The 19,200-nt window shown below is 42.4% G+C and overlaps 1 protein-coding gene and 7 non-coding genes across 8 annotated transcripts in view; 7 read left to right on the top strand and 1 right to left on the bottom strand.

The window, feature by feature from the left end:
• The window catches only part of LOC138597278 (F-BAR and double SH3 domains protein 2-like), a 70,093-nt gene that overhangs the window by 14,118 nt on the left and 36,775 nt on the right, over positions 1–19,200 (top strand). The window contains exons 3-6 of the mRNA XM_069668859.1: positions 6,784–6,829; positions 17,650–17,729; positions 18,512–18,656; positions 18,821–18,954. Coding sequence (XP_069524960.1) covers positions 6,784–6,829; positions 17,650–17,729; positions 18,512–18,656; positions 18,821–18,954 — 405 coding nt within the window. The remainder of the gene's footprint in view (positions 1–6,783; positions 6,830–17,649; positions 17,730–18,511; positions 18,657–18,820; positions 18,955–19,200) is intronic.
• Positions 855–928, top strand: trnat-agu (transfer RNA threonine (anticodon AGU)). The gene has a single exon. It is a non-coding gene; the product is annotated as a tRNA-Thr (tRNA).
• On the top strand, positions 1,726–1,799 carry trnat-agu (transfer RNA threonine (anticodon AGU)). Its single transcript has one exon. It is a non-coding gene; the product is annotated as a tRNA-Thr (tRNA).
• trnat-agu (transfer RNA threonine (anticodon AGU)) lies at positions 2,571–2,644 on the top strand. Its single transcript has one exon. It is a non-coding gene; the product is annotated as a tRNA-Thr (tRNA).
• Positions 3,345–3,417, bottom strand: trnam-cau (transfer RNA methionine (anticodon CAU)). The gene has a single exon. It is a non-coding gene; the product is annotated as a tRNA-Met (tRNA).
• trnat-cgu (transfer RNA threonine (anticodon CGU)) lies at positions 5,130–5,203 on the top strand. The gene has a single exon. It is a non-coding gene; the product is annotated as a tRNA-Thr (tRNA).
• Positions 7,271–7,344, top strand: trnat-agu (transfer RNA threonine (anticodon AGU)). The gene has a single exon. It is a non-coding gene; the product is annotated as a tRNA-Thr (tRNA).
• On the top strand, positions 8,549–8,622 carry trnat-ugu (transfer RNA threonine (anticodon UGU)). The gene has a single exon. It is a non-coding gene; the product is annotated as a tRNA-Thr (tRNA).

The raw sequence follows: 19,200 nt of genomic DNA, 5'->3' as shown, positions 1-19,200 counted from the left end.
CTTTGCCTCGCCATTTCGCCTCCATGCATTTTGCACAGAAGACGGAACATAGCAGTGGTGTAATAATCCCGCCTTGCACTGGCAGTGTAAAAGGGGCTTTAAGAAACTTCATCATGAACCCTGCATCATCAAAAAAAGGAGGAATAAAACTGGGGTTAAATGTGTCACTACCAGCCCTACCTGTAAATGATATGACTGTTTGAGAGCAAGTGCTGTCTTGTATTGTCAAGAAAAACTCCTGGAAAATGTCCTGGAAAAGTCCTGGAAAATGATTTCTTAAAAAGAGTGGGAACCCTGTTATGTCATTGGCCTACTTGTGACAATAATGTTTTTTAAATAAAATAAAATCCCACATCTTTTTACTTAACACATTATCTGCATCGCTTCTTGAAATACACATCTTCATTCATCAACAAATAATGTATGACATTCGTGTCTTCCTGTTCCTTGTTTGTGGTAAGCGTGGGCGAGTATAACAACTAGTTAAGCTAGGCAAACAAAAACACCTGGTTTGATGGCTCTGCCTTAGTGCATTGCAGATGTGCTGCAAGTGCTGAGTCCTGTTTTTAAACCCGGTTGAGGGATAAGGTGCTGTATCATTTGTCTGATTTTAATCATAAGCAGCCAATTGCCACCGCTTCAGAGGTACTATAAGTCAAAATCAAAAGTTTCGTCATGATACACATAAAGTATGGGAACATACACACATCATGCTAAACCTGAAGACAATTACTGGTTTAATTTATCAAACATTAACGCCAAACTTCCTGAAAGACTCTGACAAAAATAGCCAGGCATTATTTGAGCAACTTAAGGAGCCAGTGTAAACATTGCTTCCCATGTGCTCATCACACGGTGCTGTGGCTTAGTTGGTTAAAGCGCCTGTCTAGTAAACAGGAGATCCTGGGTTCAAATCCCAGCAGTGCCTTTTAACCTGGTAGGCTGATCTCAGATTTTACTTACACTTAACATGAGTCTGACAGCACGCTGATATGTGTGTGCTCTGTTCATTCTCAGTTGACATCATCAAGTGGGTGTCTTTATTCAGCTGATTTTCATGTGAGAGATTGCAATAACAATATAACAATTATGAACTTAAAAACGAAATTCTTTTTCACTCTGGTGCATTTATGGATGTATTTTTTGGGTTTGGTAACCCACCCTGTCAAGGGTTTATCTAGTTTAGGGAGCGCTTGATTTGATATGCAGCCGAGTTTGCTAAGGGCGGAGCACGCATTTTAAACGACAATATTGCCGCCAATCATGCTTATTTGATTGTGGGAGGCCAAAATCATGATCCGGATTAATGTTTGATCAGTTGTGCAGCCCTAATTTAACTGCTTAGTAACTGGTCTTTGTAGTCCTTTTCCAGATGGTGTCGTCACCATTGCTTGGATTTCAAAAGACATCAAATGCCTTACATAGAGCTATAAACAGTGCAGCACAGCGTCGATGATCGTTCAAGGCTTCCATTAACTACATACAGACATCATTTAAATATAAAACTTGATTCCAATCATACAAATTGACAAATTCTAATAAGTCTGAGTTTAAGTTGATTCTCTTGATTTACATGGGACTTCACCAACAGCAATATACCACTCAGAGCAATGAAACGAGGCATGTAAGGCTGCCGGGCTGGGTAGCTGGATTGGAGACGGACCAGTCGGACATGCCAGAGCAAAAAAAAATTGCATCCGGAGTTGCCAGGCTATGATCGTGGGAGGCGCTGTGGCTTAGTTGGTTAAAGCGCCTGTCTAGTAAACAGGAGATCCTGGGTTCAAATCCCAGCAGTGCCCTTTCAGCTGGTAGGCTGATCTCAGAAGTCATACCATCTATACTTTAGAAGTGCTCTTAGAAATGCAATATGTCATTGATCATGGATTCAGACAGCTAAGCAAATGGATACCTCACCATTGTGTGGATGTCATAATGCATCAAATGCTTTACATAGGTCTATAAACAGTGCAGCACAATGCTCGTACAAGGCTTCAATAATATTGTTAAGTACATATACTGTATAGAGATTTTAGATAGAAAACCTGTTTAAATTTGAAAAGTAAACATACCATACTAGTGATGATAAAACTTGCGGATGCAAGACAGACAATCAGACAAATTGTTGAACTCTAGTAAGTCTGGAACCAGTTCATTCTCTTGATTTCCATGGGGCGTTACCAAAAGACATAGCCTAGACCTAAATGCCTCTTATGCTACACCAATGAAACAAGGCATGTAGAGCCAGGCTGCCGGGCAAGGTAGCTGGTTCTTTTACATTTCAAATTGTGTAGTGTTACATAATACACATCGACTACTGTCCAGTTCATTTGATACTGAGAGCGGCTGCTTAATCATGCACCAAAACACCACAACAAATTCTTTGTATGTTTAAACCTACTTGGCAATAAACCCTGATTCTGATTCTAATCATGGCCTACCCATGATGAGCAGTCCTCTGGTTTGGTTACATAAATGCCTTAAATTTGCTTTCTGTACAGCCCCTAATAAAATCAAATCTGTATTTCACTGTATTTACAATTAAAATTCCATCCAATTGGACCTAAGGATGTGGCGCTGTGGCTTAGTTGGTTAAAGCGCCTGTCTAGTAAACAGGAGATCCTGGGTTCAAATCCCAGCAGTGCCTTTTCACCTGGTAGGCTGATCTCAGAAGTCATACAGAATGATTTGAAATGCAATACTTCCATGTTGCAGTTTACTAACAACAACAACAACAGCAACTCAATGCTATGACATGAGAATAATTCCTTAAGTTTAATAGATAGATTTCCTGTAACAGCTAAAGAGCTATCATGATTGATTCAGACAGCTTCTCTTTTACCTGATAAGATACAGATTTGAGTTGCTTATCAGTTGAGTAGTTTAGGTATATGCTTATCATTTGTGGGGGCTTCTGGGTTATCATTACAGGCTGTGTATTGCAGTACACTGACCTGACGTCCAAAAACAGCTGTGAATGTCAATCTAGTTTACTTTGATACTAAGCACACACATCTGTCCGACAACATCAAGAAAGAGTGCTCTAATGACTCGAAGTAGGAAGTGTTCGTTCTGCTCTGATCTCAGAGATCACAGAAATGTTATTATTGTATTAGTATCCCTATTTCCTTCCTATAATAAGCCTCTGTAATAACAATGTAACTACTACAAATTTAATAAAGAAGTTCTTCTCTGCTCTGACACATTTATTGATTTGATTTCAGGGTTTGGAAACCAACAACACAGACTGGAACATAGCATTTTACTTCATGATAACAGGCAATAGGTGTTCATTAGAGTACTTTAACCATGAGGTGTACTTACTGTTGCGCACATTTCAAAACACATGCCCCGTGTGAGGCTCGAACTCACGACCTTCAGATTATGAGACTGACGCGCTGCCTACTGCGCCAACGAGGCCTGCATTGCTGTGCGAGTGAGCATGCTCTAGACTGCAGACTCACTGCTGAAGGGTGGGGGGTGGATGTGTCTGCGCTATCAGCGGAGGGAGCTTGTAGTATTTCAGCTGACATGCACAGGGGTGGTGTTAAACACTACACACGTGCTCCAGCCTTTTGCAGTACATCATTGACAGGTTGAAGTATTGCAGTTTTGTGTCTGCGCAGGATTTAAAAGACTGGTTCAGTTCCCCCAAGTGTCTTTTCAGCTGTTAAAGCCAGAAATCTAAAGCTGTTTAGAAAACAGAGATACACAGCAGCCTTGGGAAACATTCGACAAGAAGCTGTGTCCTGTCTGTTTGAGCTGTAATAAGCATGAAGAGATTTGGCTATAATTTCGCTTACAGTGAGTGTTGTCTTCCTCGCTCCGTCTTTCCTCTTTCCCTTCCCTGTTGTTGCTCGATTGTAGCTTTCACGCTCCTTCAGTTTGTCTGAGACTGCATCGGATTGAGTTACATTTACAGTGAAATTAAATAGTACAAGAAAAAAGTATGTTATTTATTTTTCCACACACATACAACATAATATGTCCTTGGGCTACACATATTGTATGCTGTTTTATGAGATGATGTAAACTTGCCCTTAGCTAAAGGCCTTAAATCATTGCTTATCAAAAACAGCCAGAGGGGAAGCTGCGCTAAATTCTTTGCATCATGATAATTTAACAACCAGCTAAATAAATACTGATCTGGGTTTTGAGATATCTTGATTCTGGTTGAGGATTAGTTCTTGATGCCTGGAGAAACACTTCATTCCTGGCATAAGGTAAATTCTGATTGTAGTTTATTCATATAGAAAGTATTTTTTGTAACAGTTAATAGATTACAACAGTAAACATCATGTGTTTGCACCCCTAAATCCAGATCTGAGTCTATTTTATCTACAACAGATCTCAAGTCTGATACTTTGGCAAAAGCCCTCCAGAGCTTCTTAAGGAGCCTTAAACAAGAGATTGAAACGAGAGCTCTCCAGTGGGCGAGTGAGTCCTTAAGATCTGCATGTGATCAAAGTGCCTACATATAATGCTAATGACAAGCTCATTTCTGAACTACTTCCACACTTTGACCCCATTTACATGTGAAACAACTCTGGTCCACTAGTAGTTGTGAAAACCACAACAATAGGTGAATGGCCTGATCTCATCTTTTTTGCCTCAGTTAGGACACAAGGTCCTGAAAGGTTAAATCACAGTCTTGCTTCCAGAGGTGACTTATTGATTTTGAATGAAGCTGAACTCTCAAGTTGTCCCTAATGATACATGTTACTTTTGTTTTTAAATGTTATAAAGATCGATCTTAACATGGCTCATAAATGCAAAGTTTTAACCAAAGTATAAAGTAAAAGAGATGCACCGTTTTATGCTTCAAAGTCATTTAATAACATTGAAATCAACAGTTACATTCTTGAGATTACCTGGACATTAGTTCACGTTTTGTACAAATGCTAAGTGTAAATCACAGCAAGTAAAATGTCCATGCCAAAAGTAGAACTAGGTGTCATATGAATTGATTGTTGGAACTAGCTACCTAGCCAAGCAGCTACTGCTACATCATGCTTTGTTGCTCTGACTGAATGCTTCATTGCTCTGATTGGTTCACTGAATCAGCAGAGCAATCCATGGGGGTCTGTTGATTCTTCTTTATACTGAGGTTGAGTGATATTCACATATAGTCAGGCGCCGTGGCTTAGTAGGTGAAAGCGCCTGTCTCGTAATCAGGAGAGCCTGGGTTTGAATCCCAGCAGTACCTTATGTACTACACAGCACTATTCTACTTAAGTGGGATATCAAACTGATATCAATCTCTGATCCCATCGGCTATAGTCTGACGATGATATGGCCTCTGGGGACACCTGTGAACATGCCCGGGCATGTAGATGGAGGTTAGCGAGAAACAGCTTTCTTTTCCGCATGCTGCAATAGAAACCGTTTTTCTTGTGATTTACCTTAATTAACAGGTCTTACCTTTGCCGATATTTGAACATCATGATGCAGATTTGTAAAAAGTCAAAATGAAGCTTTGTCAGGTCCGTCCTCAAGAGGAGAAGAAAGCTACTTTTAAAATGCTTGTTTGTTTAACGGAGGCCGGATCGATCATTTCTGATGCATTCGAGGAAATTGGGAAATCTAAACGCTGTACAGCTTTCCCTGACACAGTGTCAGGGAATTTATCTCAAGCTGAATTTTAGATCTAGAGCGGATTGTTTAGAAGATTAATAAGAAGGTAAATGGTTGTCAGATAGCCGCTGATGGGAGCCACAATGTCATTACGGCGCATTACGTCCACCTGCTTTTGCTCTGCACAAGGACTGTTTTTCCTGCATATGCCGCAGCCTGCTGATACGTGATTGGTCAATATTACTTGGACTACAAGTGTACTACAAATGGAAACCAGAACACTTGCCATCCCTAAAATCCACGTCCCTTCTATAAATAGAGATTACTCATAGGTCAATGTGATTTAAACAGTTATTAGTAAGCAGGAGGTCTAGAGTTGGAATCCCAACAGTACCTTTACTATGCTCCCGATCAATTGAAGTTGTATGACTAAAAGATTTAAATCTGAAAGCCACTAAGCTTGAGGTGATTCAATGCAATACATTCCTTTTATGAAACTCTATTTTGCTATGAATCTTACCCATGAACCTGTTCTTCTTTTTATGCAGATCTCAGACTGAAAGGGAAAGTGGGCATTAGAAAAAATCAAGGGCATTTATAGAAGAATTAAAAAAGGCGCCCAGTAGAATGAGACATTCAAATGCCAAGACTTGGATCTGCTCTGCTAAACAAAGACTTGTATTTTAATTATTGAAATGAGAAAAACTCCACACTAAGGCAGCTTTAGTAGGAGTCTTTTACAAAACAACCCCTTGTTACTAGTGAGGACCAGCCTTCTTATCAAATGGTACATAACAATCAGTATATTTAAACACAGTAGGCTTATATACGTAAAAGCTTGCCAGTAAAATGTTTAGCTGCAAATGAGGTCATCTCCAGCATTGCTGCTTGGTTCACTCAGCACACAGTGCCAGTGTATTATCTGTCTGAGTGATCGTATACCTAATGTTGTGTTTTTCATTCTGCACATTCCTGGGCTGTGATAAGAGCCTCCGCTGTCTCTGCCACCGGGATGGGGAGAGTTTGAAGGGGATTGTGGGTCAGAACTTGGGAGGGAAAGAGGAACTGTCAAACATAAAGAGGAAACTGTAATTTCTCTCTAGCAAACATGATTGTGACACTTGTCATAACACACAAACTCATAACTACATATATGTGTTTATATTGCTTTATAACCCTTAGATTAACCTCTGTCTCTTTCTGTCTCTGTAGGAGCTACAGTCTGAAGAAGGGGCAGCTGGAGAGGGACTACGCACAGGTAAGACCGGCTAGACTCGTACTGAATGTGTACTTAGACACATGTTTATCAAACGGATGTTTAACGCCGCCTGTGATGTCATCTTCCTTTTATTTACTCAGACAGACTGAATGATATACATCTTGCATTGGAGCTTTTTAAGCATTCTAGTGTGCAAATGGACCACCTTGCTGAGGTTGAAAGTCTGTACACAAAACAAAACAAGGTCCAAAAGTCACGTTAGCCACGCAGTTATTTTATCCTGTTATAGAGCAGATTATTTTCCTCTATTGGCTGGTCATCACATTATTCACAGACAAAGGCCTTACACTTTGTACTCACCGAATCGTGCTTTATTTACTTCTAACTTTAGAGCGACAGATATGTGATGAGCTGATTCTATGTGTTGCTTTCATCCCTGTGTCTGACCTTTGCTACATTACATTCAATGCCTGTTACCACGGCGCTGTGGCTTAGTTGGTTAAAGCGCCTGTCTAGTAAACAGGAGATCCTGGGTTCAAATCCCAGCAGTGCCTTTTTTTTCCTGAGGCCTTGTTTGCGTTACAAACCTGATAGAAGAAACCTCCGGTGTGTGATTAGCTGCAGGATTTTGAGTTTGTATAATTGAAGTTATGAGCCATCAATTGTAATCCCTCTTAATGCGATTGTTTTCCTGCTGAGCTCAAATGACATTGGGGGAATTTGCATTTTTCAACAACAACAATGCTTAAGATCTGCTGCTTCCAACGTCTTAGATGTACTCGCGTACACTTGTTGATATTTAACTGCTGTGCAAACATAAAGGCTTCAATAGTGGAGGGTACAATTAAAAAATCCTCTGGTAGATGCGTCTGATCCTCCTCCAGTACTACCATTTTTTTTTGGCTTTTGCCTTTAATATAAAGGATAGCTGAAAAGAGACAGGAAATGATGGGAGCAGAGAGTGGGGGATGACAAATGATCAGAAGACACAGAGTGGAACCTGCAATCAGTGCGTTGAGGACTGTGGCTTCTGTACATGGGACCCTGCTCTACCAACTGAGCTAAACCACTGCACTGTACTACTGCTTTTTAATCAAGCCTAATCTCAGAAGCCATTGGCTAATGTCTGACGACGATGTAGCCTCTAGGATTGACTGCCAACTTCATGGGGCATCCAGTTTCCCCTGCAGTTAGTAATAAAGGAATTCAAGCCAACACTTCCTTTTCCTTGTGTTGCCATTGTTTACAGTCCGACTAGCAACTTAAGAGGCAAGAATGGAGTTGGAGTTGAGAAACAACGTCCATGAGCGGATTGTTAGCTGCATGCAAATATCTATTTATAGAGGTGATGTTTTCCTGCATACAGACAATGCTCCTGAAATGCTAGCGGACAATACTACAGAAACTAGAAATCCTCTGACACCAACGATCATTTCACTTTCCGACAAATTCTACATGTATCTGCAGAATGAGATTAAGTCAGGCCGACATCTGGTTGGCCAAACATATATCTAATATGGAGTAAGTGTTGTCGACCACTAAATCATATCAAGTAAAATCTCCATGTAAAAAGTGGAACTAGAAGCCATATGAATTAAATGTTGGAACTAGTTACCTAGCCTAGTAGCTACTGCTACATCACGCTTTGTTGCTCTGATTAGTCGTGCGACCCAGAGAGGTCTGGTGATTCAATGTAATATTTGCTTTTATGGATCGTGTGGTTGAGTGAAATTTTCTTTTTTTAATGCACATAATTGTGGCGCTGTGGCTTAGTTGGTGAAAGCGCCTGTCTTGTAAACAGGAGATCCTGGGTTCAAATCCCAGCAGTGCCTTATGTACTATACAGCACTCTTCTACTCAAGAGGTTTTAAGTGGAACGTGAAATATTAAATGATTATAAATACATCAGTCTAGGTACCTGAAGGCCTCACGACATGGGACAGAAGTTAAGCAGTTACTGTTTGCTTTTAAACTCAGCTGATTCGTCACAGATTGGACCTAAAATAAGGACGTTGCGTCTCCTGCATGTAGCAGTCGTCCAGAGTTTGTGAGAAGCATAATGCAATGTTGAAAAATGTGTGCGCAAAAGACTTGAGCGATAGTTCTATCTAACTTTAGCCGCCAGTGTTCTTTGAAGAGTCGTCTGCCACTCTCGAGGCCTCAAGATAAAATTTGTTGAAGCAGAACTGATTATATTAAAAGTCCTTGAAATGCCCTCAAGCATTAAGAGCGCCTTCTCTGCATACAATATTCTATAATACCCTTTTAAGATGAGATCCCTTTTATGCTTTTCGTTTCACTAACTCATCTGAAGCAGATGGATGCATTTTTTATCAAGGTACTCAAATGTCATGTAGCCACTGTGTCTCTGTAAAACTACATTTGAATCGAATTGAATGTAATTGATAATCAGGTGAATGATGAAAATGAGAATGTGTGCTTGATCACCCTCTCGTAAAAACTGACTCATAATAAGATTTTAAAGGGAACTACAAACTGTATGTGCAGCCACCTCACACCAGGTGCTTGCAAAAATGAGTCGTGCTGATTTATTTTTTATTCATTTCCCAAATGATTAGAAAGTCACACATGTGCTGCACGCCACATGTGCTTTCACTTCCCTTATTCCTGTTTGGTTATTCGCAGATGTTTCATCGTTTCTTTCTCTCTTTCTTTCTTCCTGTTTTCAGATTTATGAAACGCTCCGTAGCGTTCATGAATCTCGTAAGGTTGAGTAAGCAGAAGGGTTTGCATGTAAATAAGCTTTATATCCACTCAGCAATAGACTATGCAGCCATTTGTCAGACTATACTGCTTCTTATTTTCCCCACTTGCAATTCTGTGCAGAAAGCAGCCCTAAATTATCTGAGCAGGCTTCTTAAGGATGCAGGATTTCAGTCTCTGAACTCCCACTCCTACACCAGGAGACGTGTTGGTTCATACAGCAATACACTTGGTATGAAGTGTTCTGATACAAAAACCCGCTTTGGTCTAGAATAGCTCATTTCTCTATCCTTGGCAACTATTCACCCGCTGCTCGCTCACCGGAGATTCGGGCGAGCGAGCGGCAGGTCCCTTACCTTTCACAAGCTCTAAAGAAGCTCTCACAATTACATAGGGCTGCAACTTACAACTATTTTGTTAGTCGACTAGTCATCAATTATTGAAACGATTACTCGACTAGTTGGATATGGAATCGCACAATTACTTAATGGCTCTTATTTAGCTATCAGCTTTTAGATTTAGTTGGAGGCTCTTTTAAGCATGTGCAAACTAACAATAATGACAATGAATATGATATATCTATTCAAAAATACGTCTTTAAATACACTTTGCTGCTGATTTGGCTTCTACTGATACAAAACATAGATAAAAGGAGGAACAAAAGAAGACGAGAAGGAGAGAAAAAGATGAAGTGTTTAAGGCGAGGGACTGAAAATGTAAATGAGAGAAAAATCCCACAGCGTGGCTGTAACTCTGTTTAAATGAGAGATGAATCAGGTTCTTTCTAAAGCACTACAGTGTTATATTAATGTTAAAAAACTTTATAACTTGGTCTATAGATGGCTAACGTTAGCTAGCTGAGAAGCTAATTCTCTTATCCGGGTGAGTCTGCATCATCCACAAGTCCACCATGTCTTCTCTTCAAATGCTCGCGCATTACCGACATGCTCCCGCGACAAGCAAGGTCCGCTTTACAAATCTTGCAGGCGATCCTTTTCTTTGCAGCGTTGAGGGTGCAATGCTGCCAGACTGTAGAAGTTTCAGAACACGATGGTGTTGCATCGGCCTCTGCCATTTTCCTGTGTAGCTTCCTGGTATGAACACACGTGATGACGTAACCAACTAATTATCAACAATAAAATTTGTTGGTCACAACACTGGTCAGCCATCAGCACAAATAGAATCTCTCTCTGTGGGAAACATGAGGGAAACAGCTCATTCACCTGCGAATTAGTTAGCCTTGGCTCCACCCTAACGGCGGGGACACACCGGACGAGGAAGCGCTGCGCAACGGAAATCGTGCGCGAGCCGGAGCACTTCCGTTCACACCAGACGCGCATTTCTCCGCGCCGGTCGTCAAGCGCCTCTGCTCCTCAGCTGTCGTTTACTCACATTTGGAGCTGTTTTTTCATCATGATCTCTCTCTCTGTTTGCGTGTGTGTTTTGACACCCCGCCCGCACCCCCTATAGCCAGTCCACTTTGTTTCTCTCTCTTTCTTGTGTGTGTGTGTCTATGTCTGTGTGTCTGTGTCTGTATGTGTATCTTCATCTCTCTCGCACTCTGTTTAGATACTAACAAATATATAAAAGCACAAAAACATTACATCGCATTTGTCAATCGCGGTGTTTTATTTTGAAAATTGTTTTAATTTTGAAAATTGACCGGATCCCTCATTGTTTCATGGGTGACTTCCTGCCAGGATTGCCGCGATCGCTTGCGGCTCGCGCAAAAAATAGACCAGACGCCAAAACGATCGCTGCAGGGCGCGAGCCGGCCGTGGTGGTGCGGTTAACATGGGTGCCGAAAGGAAACGGGCGGCTATTCGCGGCGCTTCCGCGTCCGGTGTGTTCCCGGCGTAACACCACCCTAACGTTCTGGCTCCCGAAAACCAACATGGCTAAATCCCAAACACAAGGCTTAATTTACGCAGTTGAGAAACCAATGGGTGACAGTAAGGTGCCTCATATGTCACGGGCCAGTCTATGAGAGTAACCCCTTCATCATGATACGCATCATATCGCCAGAGTCTTTTTTTTTGTATAAAAATTACATCCAATAATTGTGAAGATAATATGATAAATCATGAAGAATTAAAATGTTATTTGCAACCCTATTTAAATCCTCCACTGGTCCTACATTACTATTGCTTTAAATGGTTGTCCGCACTGCTAGTAATAATACTCTCAACACCAGCTAGTCAAAGACTGTTTGCTGAAATGTAGTTTTTGTTCCCTTGAAAGCTAAAATTAATTCGAGCTGAGGGGCTGTGTGATCAGCTACATGATCCGTATTCAGACCTGAGGGAAGACATTTGCTGGCGTTTATTTTTCTAAACACGGTGTGCAAGAATGGCTGCTTCCTTACCGTGAAATGTATTCCACCCATTAGACAGCCACTTTGCAGCGTGCTGCAGATTTGTCAGGACACACACAACCAAAATACATTTCCCAGCAGAAGGCTGCGTCAGCATACCTCTCTGACGAAACATTTAAGTTGAGGGGTGTCTGAGCAGAAAGCTAGCGGTGCCTGCTGCCAGCGGTGTGACAGACTGCACACGAGGAGTTCTCTGTCCGTTTGTGTGTGGACGCTGCTCAGCTGCACGCATCAATACAGACGGTCAGATGGAAACACGTGAAAATGTTTCCCATGCAGCTCCTTGCTGCATATTAACATACAAATATTCACTCTGTGCAGCTGTTCACATAAATAACCCCCATCCTGGAGCACTAATACCCTCATCATAGATTTACACATGACAGGATGGGATGGAGAGAGAGAAGAAGAGGAGGAGAGAGAGGAGAGAAGTGATTGTTTGTGTGTGTGTGTGCATGCTTGATTGAGCGTGTGTCTTCATTTGCGTGTGGTTTGAATGATTACGGGTGAGTTTCCTGTGGTCAACCCCTCTGGTTTCAGACCCTCATTACATCCCCCTCTCTATCTCTGACTATTCCCTCTCAGTGCTTGTTCACCTTAGAAATAGAGGTTGCCTAGCAACAACCCCCCCCCTCTTCTCAGTAGGACAATGGATTCCCTCCTAATTGTAGGTGTGTGCATGTTTGTGTGCTGGAATGTGCGCGTGCTGTGGGTTTTTTTATAGATGCTCGATGAACAGGAAATGGATTTTATTTCAGCAACTGATAAACATCCGATTCTTTGCTCTTTTTAATCTTATCACAACAGCATTTTTACATGGCACGACTGCCCTTGCCTCTTGTCTCTCTTTCCGCCAGACACTCAGGTAGTCGAACACTCGCGGTTACTCATTGGCCCCCTTCTGGCGCTACAGATAGAAACCCAGCCAATCAGGCGGTCCAACAGAGAGACAGACAGAAGAAGAGAAAGTGAGAGGAAGAGGGGGAGACGGGAGGGAGGGCGTAAGCTGTAAAAAAGACAGACAGGGAGGCAGGGAAAGGAAAAAGACATGAAAGAGAGACAGAGCTCTAGAGGAAGAGCCGAGAGGGAGGAGAAGAGAAAGTGAAGATGCTTTTGTTTAACCTTTTCTCCTTTCCCCGTGTCGGATCAGACGTCCCCTCTGTGCGAGGAGTCAGCTGCAATTACCATCCGTCAATCAAAAGCTCCATGCTTTCTGTGTTTGTGTATGTGTGTTGGAGCATGTGAGTGTTTGCTGTTTGTCCAGTATCCCCCTCCCTCCATCAACATTGCTGGAATAGTTTTAGGCTGGGGTCACACTTCACTGTACTGCCCAAAAAGGCCAGCCTGCTGTGGCTGACGCTGCGTGTCCACTTCCTTCTGCACTGTTACACTTAGATCAGCCTTTACATTATGGGCGTTTTTCATGGTCTGCATGTTCTCTATATAATTCAGGAGCTCTTAGGTACAGTTTATACATCATATCTGATAGTCTAATCAAAACAAATGCTGTTGTTATATTTATTTTTGTTATTCTAATGGCATTGTCCTCTGCTTTTACTCCCTCTTCTTCTTTCCTTACTTTGGCACAGCGCTGCATTGCATTAGCTCGTGCACACATCCTTTATAGCCAACTTATTAATTATGTATTTGCCTCTACTGTTTGAGCTACACTGATTGTGACAAGGTTAATAGAAGGTAAAATATGTTTGAGAGCAGGAGAGAGGTAGGGATGATTTCTCTTATATCAGCCTATTCTCTTTCACACATATACACACACACACTTCCGTTCACCTTCCTCTTACTTATCTCTTCTGGCTTAACCTTAGCTTACTCTGCAGATGTGGATGTCAAAGACGTCCTAGGACAACACACACACACACACAACCGCTGCAGAGAGCTTGTGGGCAGAGGAGTGCAGACAGGAAGAGATGGGAGAGAAAATCAAGTATATTGATTGAGGCGGAAGTTGAGAAAGTAAGGCAGACACACAAAGAAATTAGAGACAGAGCGAGTAGAAGTGACTGAGACAGATACAGGAGAAACAAGTGAGTGGAAGAGCAGGAGGAAAACAGAAGGCTGAAGTAACAAGGTGACCGTCTGTGGAGTTATTGTGCAGCTGAAAGAACAGCGAGGGATGGAGGGAGAGCACAGAGTTAACACTTTATATGGTTGGGTAAATTCTGCATGTCCAAAAGGAAAGAGCAAGTAAACATGTCATCCTGCAAAAAATTCCAACATCTTTAGACCAGGAAGTAACAATTATGTCACCTAACTGTAATTAAATGTCTCTCATAGACTGATCTGTAATTAAAGGAGCAATTGGCCACAAAAAGCCACTGTCAGTCAAAGCTGGTGTTCTCTGTAATCAATAGAAGCAATAATATTTGAAATTGGCGCCATAGCTGTGGAGAAAGTTGTACAAACAGCTCGGGGTTTCGCCCATTCTACATTCTTAGAACACCCAGCATGCATTGCGCCCCTCCCTCTGAAAGAAACGGCCTAGGCTGCAGGCAATGACTTGGTACAGAATCCTAAATAGGACGAGAATATAATGGTGGATCGTCTAAAAAATCTTCAGGTCTGCAGTCTACATTTCAAACCTGATGATTGTGAACGAGACATGACATCGGAGGCAGGCGTCCTAAATTGAGGAAGTGTAGTTTAGCGAGCTCCCTGGCCTCCGCCAGATGACGCGTTTTGCGTCGTCTGGCGGAGGTTTTCCAGGGTCCATTGGAGAAGCGGATAGCGTCCTCCAAAGGCACAGAGCAAAATTGCGTTTTTTTCCTACCATAATGGCATTAGCTCCCCGTAATAGCATGATAGGACTGAGGTTGAAAATCGGTGAACTGGCCCTTTAAGAAAATGCTGAAATGCAGCTGTGACCACACACATTAACTCACAGGGTCCGTTATACAATGATGCAAGCAATTACACAATAATTGGACAATTTTCAACAATATCCAGCTTGTCTTCCTCTTTTGCTTTTTCATAGTCTATCAACACTACACACACACACACACACACACACACACACACACACACACACACTGGTCTCCTCAGGATATCCTGCTGTTTGCCACCCTGTTTGCCACCCTGATGACAAAAACAGGATGTAAGCGTGCGCCCTTTCTCACTGTATGTGTGTGTGTGTAATATTAAAAGGAGCACTTCCACCTCACCCAGACCACATAGGAAGGGCAGAGGGGTTGCCATAGCAACGTGCAGTTCAGGTGGCTGTCAGGTGATGACAGCATAGAACGGAGGATGGAGGGATGAGACGTCCTGCAGAGAAGACGGAGAAGGGAGCTTGGAAGAGAATCAAAGAGGAGTGAAAGGAGGTAAAGAGGGGATAGAAGAAGAAGAGGGGAAGCCAGAGAGAGAGGCAGCGAGGGAAGGAAGAAGAAGGATCAGAAATCCTGAAAGTCAGCACCTTTAGCGAGGCTGTCACAAATCAGTCACTCGGTATCCTTCTCAATATTCAGTCTTCGTCAGCTGAAGCTGTCACCGGTCGTGCTCAGGTCACAGCTTTGTTACAACGGACACATCTTTGTGTGCTGGCATTTAAACAGGTGTGGAGACAGAATATGGAGGGGGTCTAAAGGTGTCTTGTCTAAAGTAATACATTTACACACCGGGAGCTTCCCGTAGCTGTAATAGTTCCTTTTGACCATACAAGCTGTGAAGAAATCCCCTCATAAGACTATTCCTCATTCAAGGTCTGAAGGTCGTTGTTCTGAAAATACACTCCAAAACTGAGCTGAAGCCAATATGAGGCTTAAACAGTGGTTACAGGTAGATCAGTGGACACATAGGCTAACTCAGACATGAACTGCACTGAGACGGAGGATTTTGGCAGAAATCTGCACCGCACAAGCCAGAGACAAAACACCTGATCTCAAGGATCAGTGTGGATTGTTATATTCTGCGACACACACGAACGAGGGACCCAAAATCCTTCCAGTTGAGTGAAACTGTCCTGAATGAATGGCAACCATCAACGGATTGAAGGACATGTTTATAATGTCCACAAGGGGGCGCTAATGAGGCCAGATTCAAGACGTCTTGCATCGTTAAATATGTCACTATGGGCTACGTGATTGTCCTTTCTTTTTATAAATCGGCGTGTACATAGGTTGATTTGTTCCGCATGTTTTATGTCTTCAGATTTGAATAATCATCAGATGATGTATGAACCTTTACCCCCCGAGTTTATCTGATCGGGCGCATTGCTGCGTTGAAGTCAAGCTGTCACATCATTCCTCCTGTCATCCTGCCAGCTCACAGTCAGTGGCTGTCTCAGCTGTCAGTCACTGTCCTCACTTAACCCCCCCCCCCCACACACACACATATATTACACACACACGGACGAAAACAAATGATCTCTGTTTATACAGCGGGGAGGCAATTAAATCCCAGACGCTTCTTTTGCAGATTTAACAATATGTGTCTCTCCAGTCCTCCTTCACACGCTCCATCTTTCTCTTCACTTTCTGTAACAAACAGTCTCACAGCCTTTCATCAAAACCACCCACACCCACTCCACCCTTCCCCAGAGAGACTTTTATTGAAGCCAAGGTGTTTCCTTAAGCGTTGGACAGGCCAGTTTCTACCAATCTACCTAAAACAGGAATACAGCAAATTAATTGGTGCGTTGTTCTTAGATTAAGCTTTGACTCCTGGCTCTTCACTTCCTCTAGAGAACTTAGCTGGTGGGAGAGGGGTCACTGGGCCACTCTCTCCCCCAGGACACAAGCCTGTGTGTCAGCTGCGGGGAGCCGAATTTCAGGTTCAGGGAATAAGCGGAAGAGCTGGTGGATGTTTTTTGATGGCCTCATTCGCCATCTGTGAAAGGTAAAAAGGGCAGATGAGCGAGAGATTGAAGGTGATTCAATGAAATATGTATAACGAGAGAGGGAAAGAGCGGAGTGGAAATTTGATAACAAGCAACCAGCTTGAGTGAGTCAGAGACATAAGTGGCGAGTTGATGACTGGGTGATTTAAAAACAGACTACAGAAAGCAGATTTAAATGAAGAGTGATAAAAAGATGCATAGAAGCGTTCGGCTCGGAGGAATGGAGTATAAAGTGTGTCCCTGCGCTCTGTTTGTCCTTAATTGGGTTGTTGTAGAGGTTTAATTTAATGAGGGTTTGCACACATCCACAGGCGCACAGGGGCCAGAGAGTGTGCGAGTTGTCGCTACTGACACAGTGACCCAGTCCAGAAGATGTAGGTTACACTTTCTTGCAAGCCCTCGGGTTTTTTTTTTTTGCCGCTCGTACTCACAGGAGCTGACTGGGGATTCACTGATGCTGACGCGGAGCAGATCCATTTTATAGTGGGATTGTTCACTGAGGGCGAAAGCAGAGATTTTGGCTGTGAAGATGAAACATAAAATAAAATGACTGTGAAAAGGAAACAATTCTCGTGGGCGATTTTGAACAAAGCCTAAATCAGCCGCATTAGAGCCGTTAACACTCTGGACGAGTGCTTCTTCTAACCACCCAAGGAAAATACTTAAATATGTAATCTGAAAAGTGTGTAAAATATAAGCGACTACATTTTCCAACAATTTGTTTTGCCTGTTTTGGTCAGTCTACTTCTTTAAAATTATTACATCTATAGATCTGTAAGCATTCTTGCATTTTAAAATAACTTCTTACATCATCTAAACATATCATTTCAATAATTACAATAATGTTGCACATAACTAGTAAGAATCAGGAAGTACTTTTTCTTTAAATGTTTACTGTTGTGCTTTCAGGCTCTGCAGAAGCTAGCGAGCCAGTACCTGAAGAGAGACTGGCCTGGAATCAACCCTGATGACCAGAGAACAGACTACAGGTAGGTGTGTGTGAGTGTGTGCGATCATATGGCTCACCGATCAGCCATAACATTATAGCCACAGACAGGTGAAGTGAATACAATTGATTATCTCATTACAACAGCCCCTGTCAGTGGGTGGAATATGTTAGGCAGGAAGTGAACTTCTTGTCCTCGAATTTGATGTGTTGGAAAGAGGATAAATGGGCATGTGTAAGGACCTCATGTCGCGATCGTTGCTTGTGTTGTATTAACTCTCAGATGTATGTCGCTTTGGACAAAAGCGTTTGCTAAATTAAATTGTAGCATTGTAACATTTTTGTTGTTATATATCCTATGAGGCACTGCTGAAATCCAATGTTGGCCTTCCAGCCATTCTGAACAGTTTGTTGAAGATGCAGTCTGTTGCAGCTCTTATAAGAAATCTGTGCTCTGTTAGATTACAGAAAAAACAACAGTATGGTCCACAGCACATTTATGAGTCATTATTTACTGTAACCGAGGCACTGAAATATAAAACCTCCAGGTGGATTCAACTGGCATAAACTCAGCACTTCTCTCTGGCATTAGTTTCGTGTTTGTTTGTTCTAGCAACTACTGCAGCATTTCTACGCAAATATGTTCCTCTTCCAGGTGCACCAACGGTTTCTCAGGCCCACAGTAGCAACCACACAGTGGTGTAAGGAATTTAAAAAGACAGCCACGCTGCAGGAGAACTTGTTTTTTTTAAACAATTACTCATAGGGTTGCATGTTTTAAAGTTGCTACCGCCCAGCATTTCTGTGCTTTTTCTTTCAAACTAGGAATGTGTATGCAGTGTGGAGGTCCTACTTAGAGGGTACAGTGCAAGTGAGCCAATCCAGGCTCAACGTGTGCGACAACTACAAAAGTCAAGTATCGGAGCCGGCTAAGACTGTTCGACTCTACAAGGAGCAGCAGCTCAAAAAGGTGAGTGAATGCTTCGACAGCGAGAGTTAGTCATAGGTTCCCGAGGCTGACGTTCTATTCTCCTCTCCAACGTCAGTCTATGTACTCACACCGAGCTAACGTGACTCATATTGCTCTGCTCTTTCTCTAACAACCTGCCTGTTTTTTCTTTGTTTCCTTCACAGACCATAGATCAGTTGAGCGGCATTCAAGCAGAGCTGCAGGAGTCGGTGAAAGAGTTGGCCAAAGCCAAGAAAAAATACTACGACTGCGAGCAGGTTGCCCACGCTGTACGAGAGAAGGCCGACATAGAGGCCAAGTGAGTTCACGGCGGCGCTCTGCATGTGTGTGTGTGTGTGTTGGTAGGGATATGCGTAAAAATAAAAACACAAACAGATGGCCCCGATTGTCAGGAAGAATACCATCAAGTAAGCAAAGTTGGCTAACGTCACAGAGTGTGTATGTGCGTATGTGTGTGCGCGTTTGTGTGAGAGAGTGAAAGAGGGAGAAACATCCTCATGAAGGCTGACAGAAGCAATCAGTAACCTATGGTTTATACAGTTTT

This window comes from Semicossyphus pulcher, unplaced genomic scaffold, assembly GCF_022749685.1.
Source record: "Semicossyphus pulcher isolate SPU_LCO1_2020_fin unplaced genomic scaffold, fSemPul1.0.p SCAF_19, whole genome shotgun sequence".
NCBI classification, from domain to species: domain Eukaryota; kingdom Metazoa; phylum Chordata; class Actinopteri; order Labriformes; family Labridae; genus Semicossyphus; species Semicossyphus pulcher.
Note: the sequence above shows the minus strand (reverse complement) of the source record. Positions and strands in the feature narration are given on the sequence as shown.